General features: G+C 47.3%; 1 protein-coding gene across 1 annotated transcript in view; it reads left to right on the top strand.

Moving 5' to 3' along the window:
- The window catches only part of LOC117365347 (UPF0454 protein C12orf49-like), a 35,391-nt gene extending 21,706 nt beyond the window's left edge, over window positions 1-13,685 (top strand). Inside the window, exon 3 of the mRNA XM_033955686.1 lies at window positions 12,478-13,685. Within this exon, the coding sequence (XP_033811577.1) occupies window positions 12,478-12,710 (233 nt within the window). The 3' untranslated portion in view covers window positions 12,711-13,685. The remainder of the gene's footprint in view (window positions 1-12,477) is intronic.
- The last annotated feature ends 2,465 nt before the right edge of the window (window positions 13,686-16,150 follow it).

Genomic DNA, 16,150 nt, shown 5'->3' with positions numbered 1-16,150 from the left:
TTCCTAAATTGCCATCCTCCCACCTGCCCTGTTTTGGTTAGCTTGGAGGTCACCCACATGTGAGAATATCATGCCTGCTTGTCCTGGGATAAAGCACAGTTACTTACCGTAACAGGTGTTATCCAGGGACAGCAGGCATATATTCTCACAACCCGCCCGCCTCCCCGGGGATGGCTTCCTTGCTAGTTATGGAACTGAGGACCACGAGGTGGGATGCGCCCTCTAGTGGGCGAGAAGGCATGCACATGCGTGGTGCAGTGTGCAAACTTGAAACTTCAATCAAGTTTGCTTGAAAAGCTGTCCGCGCCGGGGCTCCGTAGATGACGTCACCCACATGTGAGAATATATGCCTGCTGTCCCTGGATAACACCTGTTACGGTAAGTAACTGTGCTTTACGGTAAATAACTGTGCTTTATCGATAAAAGCTGGAAGTCCGTATTTGAGCACTTTGAAAGTGAGAAGTGCGATTTTGAAAGTGATACGATGTGGAATGGGAAGCCAGTGTGCATTTTTTAATAACAGAGTGACATGGTGATATTTTTTTGTGTTGCTAATAATTTTAATAGCGATGTTTTGAATTAGTTGTAGCCGTCTGATTTCCTTTTGCGTAATTCCTTTATAGAGAGAGTTTCAATAATCAATCGTAGAGATAACTAGCGAATGAATTAGAATATTTAGCAACGAGGCTCAAGGAAGCTAGAAAGAGATCTGATCAGTCAAATTTTATATGAATGTATTTATCCACCGGGCTTGAACCATCGTGTCCTTTATTCTGATGGATATCAGTAGTAGTGGCATAGCCCATTCACACGTAAAGTAAGTGAGCTGTTGTCATTCAGTGACTAATGGACAGATGTGCTTGAATATTCAGTTGCAGAGAGGAGATCGGGGTCAAGCCATGTCATTTCTGGTACTTGGAGTTCTTCATTGATTTCAGAAGTTTACAAAGGACAACTATAGGGCACATTTACTCCCATAGAAAACTATAGGCAAGATAACTATTTCCTGCAGTTGAGGTATGCTGCTATTTTCATCTTAGCTATCAGTTTGTAGAGCCTTTAATGAAAGAGGAAGGGCTGAGTGCCCAGTACCCTTCTATGTTTCAGCCAATCTAAAAAATGTTGATGTGACCCATTCAGTCTGTAGGGTTAAACTTCAAAGGTACTAAGGGGAGGGAGTCAGATATCAGCCGTTGGGATTATATGCCTAGACATGAAGGTTTGTCTGTTTTTGGAATTGAAATCGTTCTATAATTACTGTCCTCCCACCTCCACCCCAAATCATGAATAAGTCATTGTGTGGATAGAGGATGTTGGTGCTGAGGAGAATTTTAAAAGAATGTGTTCAGAATAGGGTGAGCAAAGTGGGAGAAGGGGATGCCAGTAATGCTTTGTGCAAACACCAGAAAGGAGCATCTGTGGCTGTCGACTCCAACCCTAGCCCAGGAAAAATGCTTAGTAAATAGGGACCATAACTTTGTATTCACTTCAAATGGTGATTATGTGTATCTGGTTATAGTATGCTATTTATATCAGAGTGTAAACAGTTGAGTGAAGGGAAAATGTTCTCTCTGCCAAAATAAACTCCAAATATTTACCTGGAAAAAGTCATTTTTCCTCTCTGATTTTCGCCCAATGTGGTGGTTCTTGAAATAAACTAGCATAAAGATGAAATACAGTGGTCTTTTGATTTCCTTGAAGGTTCTTGTAGGTTCTTGTGTGAGTATATTATGATTTGGTTTCTTTCCTATTTATTTGATTATGGAGTTATTTTTTGTTTTTCTTTAGTCTGTAAAGCTGCCTTACCTTACTTGCTCAAATCGGGTGGAATAACAAGTGTAGAAAAATAAAATTATAAAATACCAGTGTGTGAATATTTTATCGATTCACAGTTGGTTGTAGTTCCTGTTAGATTTTTAAAAATCTTATTAAATAATTGGATCAGGATCAGGCACCTAGAGATGTGAGGCACTTGTTTAGGCTAGTAATTTCCTAACCTATTCTGAGGGAACCCCAGCCAGTCAGGTTTTCAGGATATCCACAATGAATATTCTTAAGAGAGATCTCCATGCAGTGAAGGCAGTGTCTTAAAATCCCTCTCATTAATATTCATTGTGGATGTCCTAAAAATCTGACTGGCTGGGGAGCCCCCGACAGGTTTGAAAACCATTAGATTTTCCCCATTTTCTTGAAATGCCACAAGATGTAAAGTCTGTACCAGCATGTTTACAATTGAAATTGATGAAAAAAGGTGATACACTTCTCCCTCCGTATTCACGGTTTCAGCATTCGTGGTTTCGATTATTCACGGTCTTTAGCTTGCTGGCTCCTTCCCCCAAATTACATCAGCTTGAATAGAGAAGTCGCTGATTCCAAGCGTTTACAGAGAAAATCACCAATTCCCAGCACTTTCTTCACCGTGTTTTGCCTCTCCTTCAGGAACAGGCCAGGTCTCCCACTATGTTATTCACAGTTTCACCATATTCACAATGGTTTTTAATAGAAAACAGCAAATAACATATGAAAAAAGTTTTTTGCGGTTTTTCTGTATTCGTGGTTCTGTTAATCCCCTATCACAGCGAATACGGAGTGAGAAGTGTACTGCATATATTTTAAAGGCAAAGGATGTTACTTTTCTGAATCTCAAAACACAGATTTTACTTGATGTTTATAGTGCTATACTTTTTAATTGATTTCCTTAGATACTGTTTACTTTAAGGTTTCATGTAAATGTTTAAATGTCAGAGGCATAGTTCATGCTTCTAGCCTAGAGCAATTGGTGGCCTTTGGTCTGCAGTGTAGGCAATTTCAAATATTATCTTGTCATTTTGCTATATTAGGTGGATATGTTGCTATTACCTTGACTTACCGATAGCTTTCTACAATATATGTAATTGTTTGGTTAGTGTTGCTGTCTGTTTTCAAATAATCTTATTACCGTATTTTTCGCTGTATAAAATGCATCTACCTGTAGAGGAGGAAAATCCAAGAAAAAAAATCTGGAATAATGTACCCTGTCCCACTGCCCAGCCCTGTACCCTGTCTTCCCCCCCAGCTCTGTACCCTGTCTTTCCCCCACCCCCCAACCAGTGGTAGGCCAGGACAGGGCAAGTCTAGTGGTGGGTAGATCTAGTGCAGTGGTCTGAAAATCGTGGTACTATTTTGAGGCCCTCGGTATGTTTAGCATAATCACAAAAGTAAAATAAAACAGTTTCTTAATCCTATGTCTCTTTAGCTATAAATTACAATAATATTATTATTAAGACTTAGCCAAAAGGAAAGATTTATAAACTATAAAGTTTTAGCTCATGCAGAATTGTCATTTCTTTAATAAGACATAAACTATTTTTACTGAGGCCCTACAAGTACCTACAAATCCAAAATGTGGCCCTTCAAAGGGTTTGAGCTTGAGACCACTGGTCTAGTGGTAGGTAGGAAGGCCCTTCCACCCCCCCCCCCCCCCGATACCTTTTTTAAAATTCTAGTCCAGCGCTGTATTGGCAGGAGTTTTTTGTTCTCCTGCCCCTCCTTCGCTGGACAGCTGCCTCCTCTTCTCTTGCAGCAGAGCAACCCACAAGGCAGGCACAAGCTTTTTGCGCTTCTACCTGGCCCCGCGCCCCTCCCTCAATGGCTGCCATCAGTTCTCGCGGGACTCGTGAGAACTGATGGCAGCCATTCAGGAAGCAGCGTGGGACCAGGCAGGAGCGCGAAAAGCTTGCACCTGCCTTGTGTGCCGTTTTGCTGCAAAAGATGAGGAGGCAGCCGTCCAGTGAGGGAGGGGCAGGAGCATGGAAAGCTCCAGCTGATACAGCGCTGGCTCAGAATTTTAAAAAGGTACCAGGGTAAGGGGGGGGGGGTAATATTCGCTCCATAAGACGCACCTATATTTCCATCCACTTTTTTGGGGTAAAAAGTGCATCTTATGGAGCGAAAACTACGGTAATTGTAGCAGTTAGTCCACAAAGGAGATATTTTATTTTTCTCTTACATCTGATAGTAATTTTCCTCTTCTGAAAAGTTGCTGCTTAATTTTTCTGAAATGTAAAATAAAAAAAATGTCAAGTCTTTGAGTAGAGAATGACACGGGGACAAATTTGTTCTCGCAAGTTTTGTCACTGCCCCTGTAAGCTCTGTCTTAACTGCACAAGCCTCGAACACTTATGATTTTAAAGTGTTTGAGGCTTGTGTAAATGAGGATGGAACTTGCAGGGACAGGAACAGAACTCATGGGGATGGGGAAATGAAGTTCCTGCGGTGACAGGGAAAAATTTGTCCCCATGCCATTCTCTACTAATAAACAAGCACATTTCTCTATTTTATTCACATTATTTCAGATTCTGTGCAAGAGATGGTTCTTTCTATTTGTATCTTTTTTACCCCCATTTCTCTGTGAGTATTTTCTTGTACCAAAAAAGGACAGTAGAGCAGTGTTCTTCAACCTTTTTACACCCGTGGACCGGCAGAAAAAAAAGAATTATTTTGTGGACCGGCAAACTACTAGGACTAAAATTTAAAAACCCCGTTATCCCAGGACAAGCAGGCAGCATATTCCCACACATGGGTGACGTCACCAACGGAGCCCTGCAGCGGACAGCCTCGAAAGCAAACTTGCTTGAAGATCTCGAGCTTTCGAGTGCTGCATCGCGCATGCGCACGTGCCTTCCCGCCCGAACTAGGGGGCGCATCTCCTGTGAGGATCCTCAGTTCAACGTTTTCCGCGGAGCTGAGAAGACTTGTCGACTCGGTCTCCGTAGTGTTGTGCCTTCTCTTCACCGCGGCTGAGTAGTGTTATTTCCTTTCGGTCGCTGTGTTTTCTATTTCATCTCGTTTTCTATTTCAAAAAAAAAAAATTTTCTTGTTGTATTTCTTTGCCGTCTGGTTGGGAGATTGAGGCCTAGGCCTCTCTCCCTCGTTCTCGACACGGACTTTGTCCTATCTATGTCCCGGCCTGTCACCAGGTTCAAAAGGTGTTATCAGTGCGGCAGAACTATCTCCATTACTGACCCCCATAGTCGGTGTATGCTTTGCTTGGGGACGACTCATCGCCCAGAAGATTGCCTTCGCTGCCTCACTCTTCAGCCTCGTGCCTTTAAGCGCCGCTGCGACAGGTTCTTCGAGCTTTTTCCTCGAATGGAGCCGGACAAAGCTGTGGCCTCGGCCGAGGCATCTACTAAACCCTCGGGGACAATCCTCGAGTGCCAAACCCTCGACATCGCCTCCTCTGCAGGCCTCGGCCTCGAAGACCTCTGGGTCCTCGGCCTCGAAGGCCTCGGCGGCGTCCTCGAAGCCTGGACTGGGGGGTAAGTCTCCTGCTTCCTTTTCAGGTACCATTCCTAAGAAGCCGACGGAGTCTTCTTCCACGCAGCCTGGGGCTCCAGGTTCGACTCCATCTTCTCGAACATCCTCTAAGCGTGCTTCCAAGGCCAGGGAATACTCTCATTCGAGGTCGCCCTCATTGGAACGCACGCGACCACCTGGGACTCCGAGCCCCTTGGTCTCTGTCCCCATGTTTGAGGATATGCTTAAGTCGATTTTGACTACGCAAATTTCCTCAATAGTGGCTTAGTTGATCCCGGCCTCAACCCTGTTTTCGCAAGTCCAGCCTGAGCAGCAGCATGCGTCTCTTCGGCAGTCTCCTCGCCACAGGTCTCGGTCTCGGGTCTCCTCTTCGGACTCTTCTCCTGAACGAGCTTCTAAGATGTCTTTACCTCGATTGAAGCATCGGTCCAAGTCCTCGAAGATCCCTCTCTCGAAGAGCTCGAGGCCTTCAGATCTTCCTTCGAAGCATGTACGTCGCTCTCAGAGTACTGTTGCCTCTTCTGTTTCATCGAGGCATTCGAGGTCGAGGACTCCACCTTCGAGACTTTTGTCTAGAAATTTGTCTCCTCTTTCTAAACCTCGTACTCCGTGCACTTCTCCGTCTCGGAGTCTTAAGCGGAAGCATTCCACCACTCCGCCTTTGACTGGCAGTGGAGCATCCTCCATCACTTTATGTCTCGAATCGGAGCCAGTCTCTCAATACTCATGCGAGGCTTCCCCATCATTTTCAGTGGCGCCTGGTTCTCGTTCTGCCTCCCCTCAGGAAGCCTCTACGTCGAAGTCTTCTTCTTTTGCGAAGTTTGTTTTCGACATGGGCCAGGCTCTTAACATCGACTTGCATTCTGATTCCAAGTACACACCAGAATATTTGGCGGATATGGAGCTCTCCCATCCTCCTAAGGAGACTTTGCGTCTGCCCATGACACCGGTGCTGAAGCAGACTTTCCTGCGGAATATGGAAACTCCTTATTCTGTGACGGCGATCCCGTCGAAACTGGAGTCTCGGTATCGCACTGTTCCCTGCAAAGGTTTCGAGAAATCACAACTTTCTCATCAGTCTTTAGTGGTGGAATCGTCCCTAAAGAAGGCTCATCCTTCTAAGGTGTCCCCTTCTAACAGTCCCCCCGGGGCGTGAAGGTCGCACTATGGACAAGTTTGGGCACAGACTATATCAAAATTCGATGATGACTAACCGAATTTTGAATTACAACTATGTCTTTACTTCTTATTTTAATTACTTTTTGAAGCAGTTGTCATCCTTTTGCCCAAACTGGCCCAGAGAACGCCTTTCTGAATACAAACAAATTATCCAATCTCTCTCTCAATTGCGTCTCTTCATGTTGCAGGCATCTTATGATGCATTTGAGCTTTCTTCTAGGGCAGAGGTGTCCAATGTCGGTCCTCGAGGGCCGCAGTCCAGTCGGGTTTTCAGGATTTCCCCAATGAATATACATGAGGTCTATTTGCATGCACTGCTTTCATTGTATGCTAATAGATCTCATGCATATTCACTGGAGAAATCCTGAAAACCCGACTGGACTGCGGCCCTCGAGGACCGACATTGGACACCCCTGTTCTAGGGTCTCGGCGTTTGCAATGGCCATGCGACGTCTCGCCTGGCTCAGAATAGTGGACATAGATCCCAACTTACAGGATCGTTTAGCGAACCTGCCGTGCAAAGGTTCGGAACTTTTGATGACTTGATCGAGGCTTCTACAAAACGGCTCTCTGAGCATGAACGCTCCTTTGCCTCTCTTCTTCGCCTTAAGCCGAAACCCTCTGCGACTAGAGCTTACAAGCCTCCTGCTCGTCGCTATCCTATGAAGTCTACGCCAGCTTTCTCTAGGCCTCCGCCTAGACGGCCCCAGCAACAACGCCCTCAGAAGTCCCAGGCGCCTGCTCCAACCAAACCCGCTCCGTCTTTTTGACGGTCCAGTGGTGAGCATTCCAACCTCCTTGCATCCAAACTCCTCTCTACCCATCGGAGGTCGCCTTTCCCTTTTTACATCTGTCTGGGAAACCATTACATTGGACCTCTGGGTTCTCACAGTCATCCGCGAGGGATACTCTCTGCGCCTTCTTCAGGTGCCTCCAGATCACCCTCCAAGAGAGTGTCTTTCCAGTTTCTCGCAACTCCCCCCTTCTTCTTCAGGAGGCTCAGGCACTTCTTCACCTTTGAGTGGTGGAGGAGATTCCTCCTTCCGAACACAATCTGGGGTTTTGCTCCAGATACTTCCTGGTTCCAAAGAAGACGGAGGATTTGCGACCCATTCTGGACCTCCGAGCTCTCAACAAATTTCTAGTCAAAGAGAAATTTTGCATGCTCTCTCTTCCAGTCTTGTACTCCCTCATGGATCAGGGAGATTGGATGTGCTCACTGGACCTCAAAGAGGCTTATACTCATATTCCTGTCCATCCGAATTTTCGCAAATTTCTCCGGTTCAAGGTGGGGAACCTACATCTTCAATACAGGGTTCTTCCGTTTGGCTTGGCGACCTCTCCCAGAGTCTTCACCAAGTGTCTAGTCGTGGTGGCTGCAGCCCTCCCTGCTCGGGGTCTCCAGGTTTTTCCTTACCTCAACGATTGGCTTATCAAAGCCCCTTCTCTTCCAGGGGTTACTCAAGCGACCCTTCAGACTATTTCTTTTCTTCAAAGTCTGGGGTTCCATATCAACTTTCCAAAATCTCAGTTGGTTCCAACTCAATCGATCCAATTTATTGGCGCCGTGTTGGACTCTGTTCACATGAGAGCTTTCCTCCCCCTCAATCGTCAAGAAACTCTCTTACGCCTTTGTCATCACGTAGCTTCCCTGTCGACTCTCACGGCTCGCCAAATGATGGTCCTCCTCGGGCATATGGCATCTACGGTTCATGTGACTCCCTTTGCAAGACTCCACCTTCGCATTCCTTAATGGACCCTGGCATCTCAGTAGCAACAGGCCTTCTCGTCACATAGCAGTGACTCCTTTATTGAAGAAGTCTCTCCGCTGGTGGATGCTCTCTTCCAATCTTTCCAGAGGTTTGCAGTTTCACCATCTTCCTCATCAGAAAGTGCTCACAACAGATTTGTCCAAATACGCCTGGGGAGCCCACGTAGATGGTCTCCGTACACAAGGGTTGTGGACGACCGCAGATCGTCGATGTCACATCAATCTGTTGGAACTCAGAGCGATCTTTCTTGCTCTCAAAGCTTTTCTTCACCTCCTTCACAACCAAGTAGTCCTGGTTCGAACGGACAATCAAGTAGCCTTGTATTATGTCCACAAACAAGGCGAAACGGGATCTCACTCCCTTTGTCAGGAAGCTCTGAGGTTGTGGCATTGGGCGATTTCTCACAACATCCTCCTTTGCGCTGTCTATATTCAGGGTCAACAGAATTGTCTTGCAGACAAATTGAGTCGTCTGCTTCAACCTTACAAATGGACGCTCAACTCCCCCACACTTCGTCAAGTATTTCTTCGCTGGGGAACTCCTCGGGTGGACCTCTTTGCGTCACCCAACAACTTCAAACTACCTCTGTTTTGTTCCTGCATTTTCTTGCCTCTTCGTCTCGAGGCGGATGCTTTTCTTCTGGACTGGAGGGGTCAGTTTCTTTATGCCTTCCCTCCATTCCCTCTAATTCTTAAAACTCTTGTCAAACTAAAGTCGGACCATGCCACGATGATTCTCATAGCGCCTCGGTGGCCCCGACAACCTTGGTTCTCTCTTCTTCTTCAACTCAGCATCAGGGAACCTCTTCTGCTACCGGTTTTTCCTTCTCTGCTCACTCAGAGTCAGGTGTCTTTACTTCATCCCAACCTGCAGGCTTTTCACTTGACGGCATGGTTCCTTTCTGCGTAACAGATCCTTCTCAGTTCTCTCAGTCTGTTCAAGATGTTTTTCTGGCTTCCAGGAAGCCGTCCACTCGTCAATGTTATGGCCAGAAGTGGACTAGATTTTCGACTTGGTGTTCCGGTTGTTGTCTTCAGCCGAAATCTTCCTCTTTGGCTTCAGTTCTGGATTATTTGCTTCATTTATCTCAGTCAGGCCTTCAATCCACATCTATTAGAGTTCATCTTAGTGGATTGCTGCTTTTCATCAACCTCTGGATGGAAAACCGCTCTCGGCACATCCTTTGGTTGCTCGTTTTATGAAGGGCCTTTTTAATCTACATCCACCTATCAAACCGCCTCCTGTTGTATGGGATCTTAATGTTGTTCTGGCTAAACTGATGAAACCTCCATTTGAACCTATTGACTTGGCTCATTTTAAATATCTCACTTGGAAAGCGGTATTCTTGATTGCCCTCACTTCTGCCCGTCGAGTCAGTGAGTTGCAAGCGTTGGTCTCGGACCCACCTTTCACAGTTTTTCACCATGATAAGGTGGTTCTCCGTACACAACCAAAATTCTTACCTAAAGTAGTATCAGATTTTCATATCAATCAATCTATTGTTCTCCCGGTATTTTTTCCTAAGCCGCATTCTCATCCCGGTGAGGCGTCACTGCATACTTTGGACTGTAAACGTGTGTTGGCGTTTTACCTTCAACGTACTCAACCTCACAGAACATCTCCTCAACTTTTCATCTCTTTTGATCCGAATAGGTTGGGACGTCCTGTCTCTAAGCGTACCATCTCCAACTGGATGGCTGCTTGCATTTCTTTCTGCTATGCTCAGGCTGGTCTTCCTCTGCAGGGTCAAGTGACGGGCCACAAAGTTAGAGCTATGGCAGCATCGGTCGCTTTCCTCAGATCAACACCTATTGAGGAAATTTGCAAGGCTGCCACTTGGTTCTCGGTTCATACTTTCACCTCTCATTACTGTCTGGATACTTTATCCAGGAGGGATGGCCATTTTGGCCAATCTATTTTGCAAAATCTTTTTTCGTAAATTGCCAACTTCTCTCCTCCCTTTTTATTTAGCTTGGAGGTCACCCATGTGTGGGAATATGCTGCCTGCTTGTCCTGGGATAAAGCACAGTTACTTACCGTAACAGTTGTTATCCAGGGACAGCAGGCAGATATTCCCACAACCCGCCCACCTCCCCTGGTTGGCTTCTTAGGTTGGTATCTGAACTGAGGATCCTCACAGGAGATGCGCCCCCTAGTTCGGGCGGGAAGGCACGCGCGCATGCGCGATGCAGCACTCGAAAGCTCGAGATCTTCAAGCAAGTTTGCTTTCGAGGCTGTCCGCTGCGGGGCTCCGTTGGTGATGTCACCCATGTGTGGGAATATCTGCCTGCTGTCCCTGGATAACAACTGTTACGGTAAGTAACTGTGCTTTTCCGCCCCATCTCCACGAGCTCGGTCCCCACAAATCATCTGATCCCATCCACACAAGCCTCAGTTATGATTTTATATTGAATGTATTTTATTAAAGTATAAAAAGAAACAATATTCTGTACAATTGTCATTTTATAAATACAAATAATTCAGAGCAAGGATCAACAAAACCCCTGTCTCCCCTCCCCTTCACATATATCCCCTCTACTATCAAGAAAACTGAACAAGCCAAATTATTACAGAATGCTACACAGAAATATCATGTTAACAGAATACTGCAGTCACACATGACAGGAATAGTTTTAGGGGAGTGCAACTAGGGCAACTGCCCCCTGGTCAGAGAGCGCCCTAAGCCAGCTGGAAGCTAAAGAAGCACTTCCTGGGTTTTGCAGTCCCCAGTTATGTCTAACACCAGCTCTAGCAAGATATATATTTCAAATCTGATATATTCTAATCACAAAATAGAAATAAAATTATTTTTCTCTACCTTTTGTCGGCTCTGGTTTCTGCTTTCAATCTTCTTTTCACTCTCTTCCTTCCAGCGTCTGCCCTCTCTGTCTCTTCAATCCAGCATCTGCCCCTTCCATCCACTGTCTGTCCTCTCCCCCTTCCATATGGTATCTGTCTTCTTTCTATGCCCCTCTCCCCTTTCCATCCAGCTTGTACCCCTCTCTCCTTTTTACATGATTCATTCCAGCTTCATTGCTCTCTTCATTTTTATCTCTCCTACACCAGATCTATCATCGTTGTCCCTCTCTGCTTATTTTTCTGCTGACCCCTTCCTATCATCAATCTCTCTACTTTCTCATGCCTGTGTCTCCCCTTCCCCTCCTCTAATCTCTCTGCCAGCTGTTTCCTTCCTTTTTTCATTCTCCCTTCCCTCCTCCTCCTGTCCAGCAGTAACTCTCTTCCCTTCCTCCCCTCCCAGCAGCATCTCTCCTTCTCCCTCTCCAGTAGCAGCTGTCCCTTTTTTCCCTTGCCCAGCAGCTTCCCAGACTCCTTTCCCTCCTTCCCTCCCAGCAGCATCTCTCCTTCTCCCTCTCCAGTAGCAGCTGTCTCTTTTTTTCCTTGCCCAGCAGCTTCCCAGATTCGTTTCCCTCCTCCCCTCCCAGAAGTATCTCTCCTTCTCCTTCTCCCTATCTAGTAGCAGCTGTCCCTTTTTTTTCTTTGCCCAGCAGCTTCCCAGATTCGTTTCCCTCCTCCCCTCCCAGAAGCATTTCTCCTTCTCCTTCTCCCTCTCCAGTAGCAGATGTCTCTTTTTTTCCTTGCCCAGCAGCTTCCCAGATTTGTTTACCTCCTCCCCTCCCAGAAGCATCTCTCCTTCTCCCTCTCCAGTAGCAGCTGTCCCTTTTTTCCCCTGCCCAGCAGCTTCCCAGCCTCTGATAGTGGGTTTCTCCCCTCCCAGCAGCTCTCCTTACTTCCCAGTGCAGCGATTCAAGAAGGCAGCCTCGGGTCCTTTGTTGGGTCGCGCTGCCTCTGAGGAAAGAGGAAGTTGCATCATCAGAGGCAGCCGCGACTCAGCAAAAGCCCCGAGGCTGCCTTCGTGAATCGCTGCGCTGGGAAGTAAAGGAGAGCTGCAGAGAGGGGAGAAAGCCACTGTCGGAGGCTCCCCAAGATCTCTCCGACCCAGCGCAGACTTGAGATGTTGATCTTACCGGCCCTGTGCGGACCAGCAAAAATTTCCTGCGGGCTGGCGGTTGAAAAACTGTGCAGTAGAGGATTATTTATGGTTCTTTAACTGAGATGCAATAAAATCTAGTTGTAAAACACACAGCAGATGTGTATTTGTTCTGATGAAACAAATATCTGGTCATGGTAATAATTCTCATGTAATATTTTGAACTAAAGACCTAAGATGCGATTCATTTTATAAATGTGTATTTTCTTTTTATTTCAGGCTATATCTGTGAGCGGAAGGAGCTACTTGCCAATGGCTGCTGTAACACCAATGCAGCAAGTTCCAAGCTATATAGCTGTGAGAGCTGCCTGCCCAATGGCTGCTGCAGCATATATGAATATTGTGTCTCCTGCTGCCTGCAGCCAAACAAGGTGTGGGCATGGCTCATAGAAGGGAACTGTACAGGTTACTGCAGATCTGCATTGCAAGGAAAATTCCAAAAATCTAAGTAGAAAATGCACACTTCCACAAAAGTACTGGAGCAGTTGGGAGTGCTCTACTAGGACTTTTCAGCTGCACTGAAAGTTTTTGAGAATTTTTTGACCCTGCTATGATCTTTTCCTAGTAGATGGATTGTAACATTCTGAAAGTATTTACTTAGATTATACTTTAGCAAAATGTTGCATTTACCCTTGGTGTCAAATATTTTTTTATTGATTTTTCAAGAGAGAACAAATAACAGTATAACTGACCCTGCTAAATTCTGCAGTATTTATTAATATTATGGTATGAGTACATAAAGCAGTGATTAATTATATGCTTTTATTGCAATAAAATGGAGGAAATGGAAGTGAGAAGCATCTTGGGAAGTAGAAGCCAGTTAGTTTGACCTCTGGTAAGTAAATTAATGGGACCTCTTGTAATACAGAATAGTGAGGTTTCTAGAATCCAGTGGACTGCAGAACCCAAGGCAATATGGTTTCATCAGAGGCAGGTCTTGCTAGGCAAATCTTATTACTTTCTTTGACTAAGTGACCAGAACGTTGGGTAGAGGGAGAGCGTTAGATGTGGTGTACTTTGATTTTTAGCAAAACCTTTCCCAATTTTGCATGGACAACTTATAACTAGAGTGCCTTCAGTATAGGCCTTAAAGTAACTGACTGGGTTAGGAACTGGTTGAATAGAAAGCAAGAAAGGGTAGTAATAAATGAAGTGTAGTCTGGGGAAAGAACCGTCACCAGTAGTTATGGTGCAAGGTTCAGTTCTTTTAACGCAGTGGAAGGGCTTTCCTCTTTGTGTATTATACCAAAACCTGCTGTAAGGTAGACATACCTCTTGGTTATCCCAGGACAAGCAGGCAGCATATTCTCAACATGTGGGTGACGTCATCCATGGACAGCCTCGCAAACAGACTTGCTTAAAGAACTTTCAAAAAGTTTGCGAGTGCTGCACCACATATGTGCGAGTGCCTTCCCGCTGAACATAGGTCGTGCATCTCCTCTGAGGTACCTCAGTTCTCATTTTTCCATGGAGCCAAGAAGCACCTGTTTATCCCAGGACAAGCAGGCAGGTATTCTCACTAGTGGGTGATGTCATCAGACAGAGCCCCGGTACGGACGTCTCACAAGCACGTGTTGCTTGTAGAAACTTAAAGTTTCTAGATGCCCGCACCGCGCATGCGCCGGTGCCCTCCTACCCGGAGATCCGGGCGTGTCTCCTCAGTTCTTTCTTTTCCGCGGAGCTGAGAAGTTCAACTTCATCATGCGCTAGCTGAATTCAGTTAAATTTGCCTTCCTTGTCCGCGTTTTCGCTTTCTTTTAATTACAGTTAACAGTTCTTTTCTTTTCGTAAAAAAAAAAAAAAAAAAAGAAGATTATTTCCTCCGGCGGGTCGAACGGGCCGGCCACGTGGCTCAGGCCCACTGGCTTCGACCTCGCGGCGGAGATTTTCCGGCCTATGTCCCGGCCAATCACCGGGTTTAAAAAGTGCAGCAAGTGCCAACGCGCGATTTCACTCACGGACCCTCACTGGCGCTGTTTGCAGTGTTTGGGCCCTGACCACATTCCGAAATCGTGCAGGCCTTGCTCTACCCTTACGGCACGCTCATTCAAGCGGCGTTGCCAATTGTGGGAATCGATGTTCAAGATGGACGCAGCTAAGGATCCCTCAGCCTCCACTTCATCCGATACCTCCCCGGTTCGGGCAAAACCGGCATCGACCCCTCCTGCATCGAGCGTGGTGAAACCGGCATCGCTCGCCCCGACACCATCCACGAGCTCGACGTCGGTGCCTGCCCCGGTCTCCTCGGTTCAGGTACCTCTTCCTTCCACAGTGCCACCAATGGTCATCAAAGTGCCGAAAGCTACTAAGCAGAAGCACTCGGCCTCGAAGGAGCGCGATGTCCGTGCAGGAGGACCCCCTTTCGGTGCGGATCCCTCCTTATCGGCTTCGCTACGGTCCGTGCTGGAAGCTCAATTCGTTGAGCTCATGCAGACCATCGGACCCGGGCTCATCGCTGCCATACAGGGTGACCTCCCGGTACCGATCCAAAGGGGCGGTCCGCCCCCTCCCCCTCCCCCACACCGTTCGACCTCGACAACCGACGAGGACGAACGGGGGAGGGCGGCGATGCCCACGCGGCAAGCCTCGCTTACCGATATGCCGCCATTAGAACCCATTACGCCTCCGCGCCAACATGGGACCAGACCTCCGATCGATACTCGAAGCCCTGGGCATAGTCAGGAAGAGTTCTTCCGTACTCCTTACCAGACTTGGGTAGCATCGCAAGAACCCGCATCGCAAACCCAGTTACGATCCACCGCTTCCAGCCCTATCCACTTGGGGGCCTCGGGAGACCATGCGATGCACAGACGATCCCGATCCCCGTCCCGCCACCGAGACGGGCACCGATCGAGACACTCATCCTGGCACTCCTCACGCCATTCGGAGGTGTCACCGCAGAAAAAACTGCAACGTAGGGGATACTCCTCATCAGAGGTGTCCCCGCCGAGGGGCCCGGAGTACGAGGAGACACCGGTGCCCGATTCTCCTTGTCACTCCCCGATGTCCACGGACCTGGAGGCCTCATCATCCTCCAGCCCGTCCCACAGACCGACGCTGGCGGAACAATTGTCCTTCTCATCATTCCTCCGACAAATGGCGGATGATCTGGATGTGACCCTTGACACGGGCTCCAGATACTCCAAAGAGTATCTGGACACCATGCATTTATCTAACCCTCCAACGGAGTCGCTTCGGCTCCCCTTGCATAAATTACTGGACCAGACCTTCATGCAGTGCTTCGAAACGCCGTATTCCATACCGGCGATCCCCAGCAAACTCGATGCTCGATACCGCATCGTGCACCATAAAGGGTTCGAGGGCCCTCAACCAATCCCTACTGGTCGAGTCCTCCCTTAAACGCTCTCAACCCCTCCCAGGTCTACGCCTCTGTACCGCCGGGCCGAGAGGGGAGAACGATGGACAAATTTGGTAGAAAATTCTACCAAAACTCCATGATGGCGTCACGGGTGCTAAACTACAACTTCTTTTTCTCTTCCTATCTGGAGTTCTTCTTGCCGGTGCTCCGCAAGTTCACTCCGTTCATAGACAACCAAGCTCGATTCGAGTTCGAGGAAGTGGTAGCCTCCCTCTCCCAATTACGCCTCCAGCTGATGCAATCCTCCTTCGATGCATTCGAACTCTCGGCACGCGCCGCCGCAAGCGCGGTAGCCATGCGTCGCCTGGCATGGCTCCGTACTATCGATATGGATCCCAACCTACAGGACAGACTCGCCAACGTACCATGCGCTGGAGCTGACCTGTTCGATGAGTCTATCGAAACTGTTACCAAGAAGCTGTCGGATCATGAAAAATCCTTTCAATCCATCCTACGGCCCAAACCCAAACCTCAACAGTCCCGACCTTCCAGGCCACCCCTGATTTACCAGCG

This window comes from Geotrypetes seraphini, chromosome 8 (genome assembly GCF_902459505.1).
Source record: "Geotrypetes seraphini chromosome 8, aGeoSer1.1, whole genome shotgun sequence".
Classification (NCBI taxonomy): Eukaryota; Metazoa; Chordata; class Amphibia; order Gymnophiona; family Dermophiidae; genus Geotrypetes; species Geotrypetes seraphini.
The sequence above is the reverse complement of the archived record's forward strand: the minus strand, read 5'-3'. Positions and strand labels throughout refer to the sequence as shown.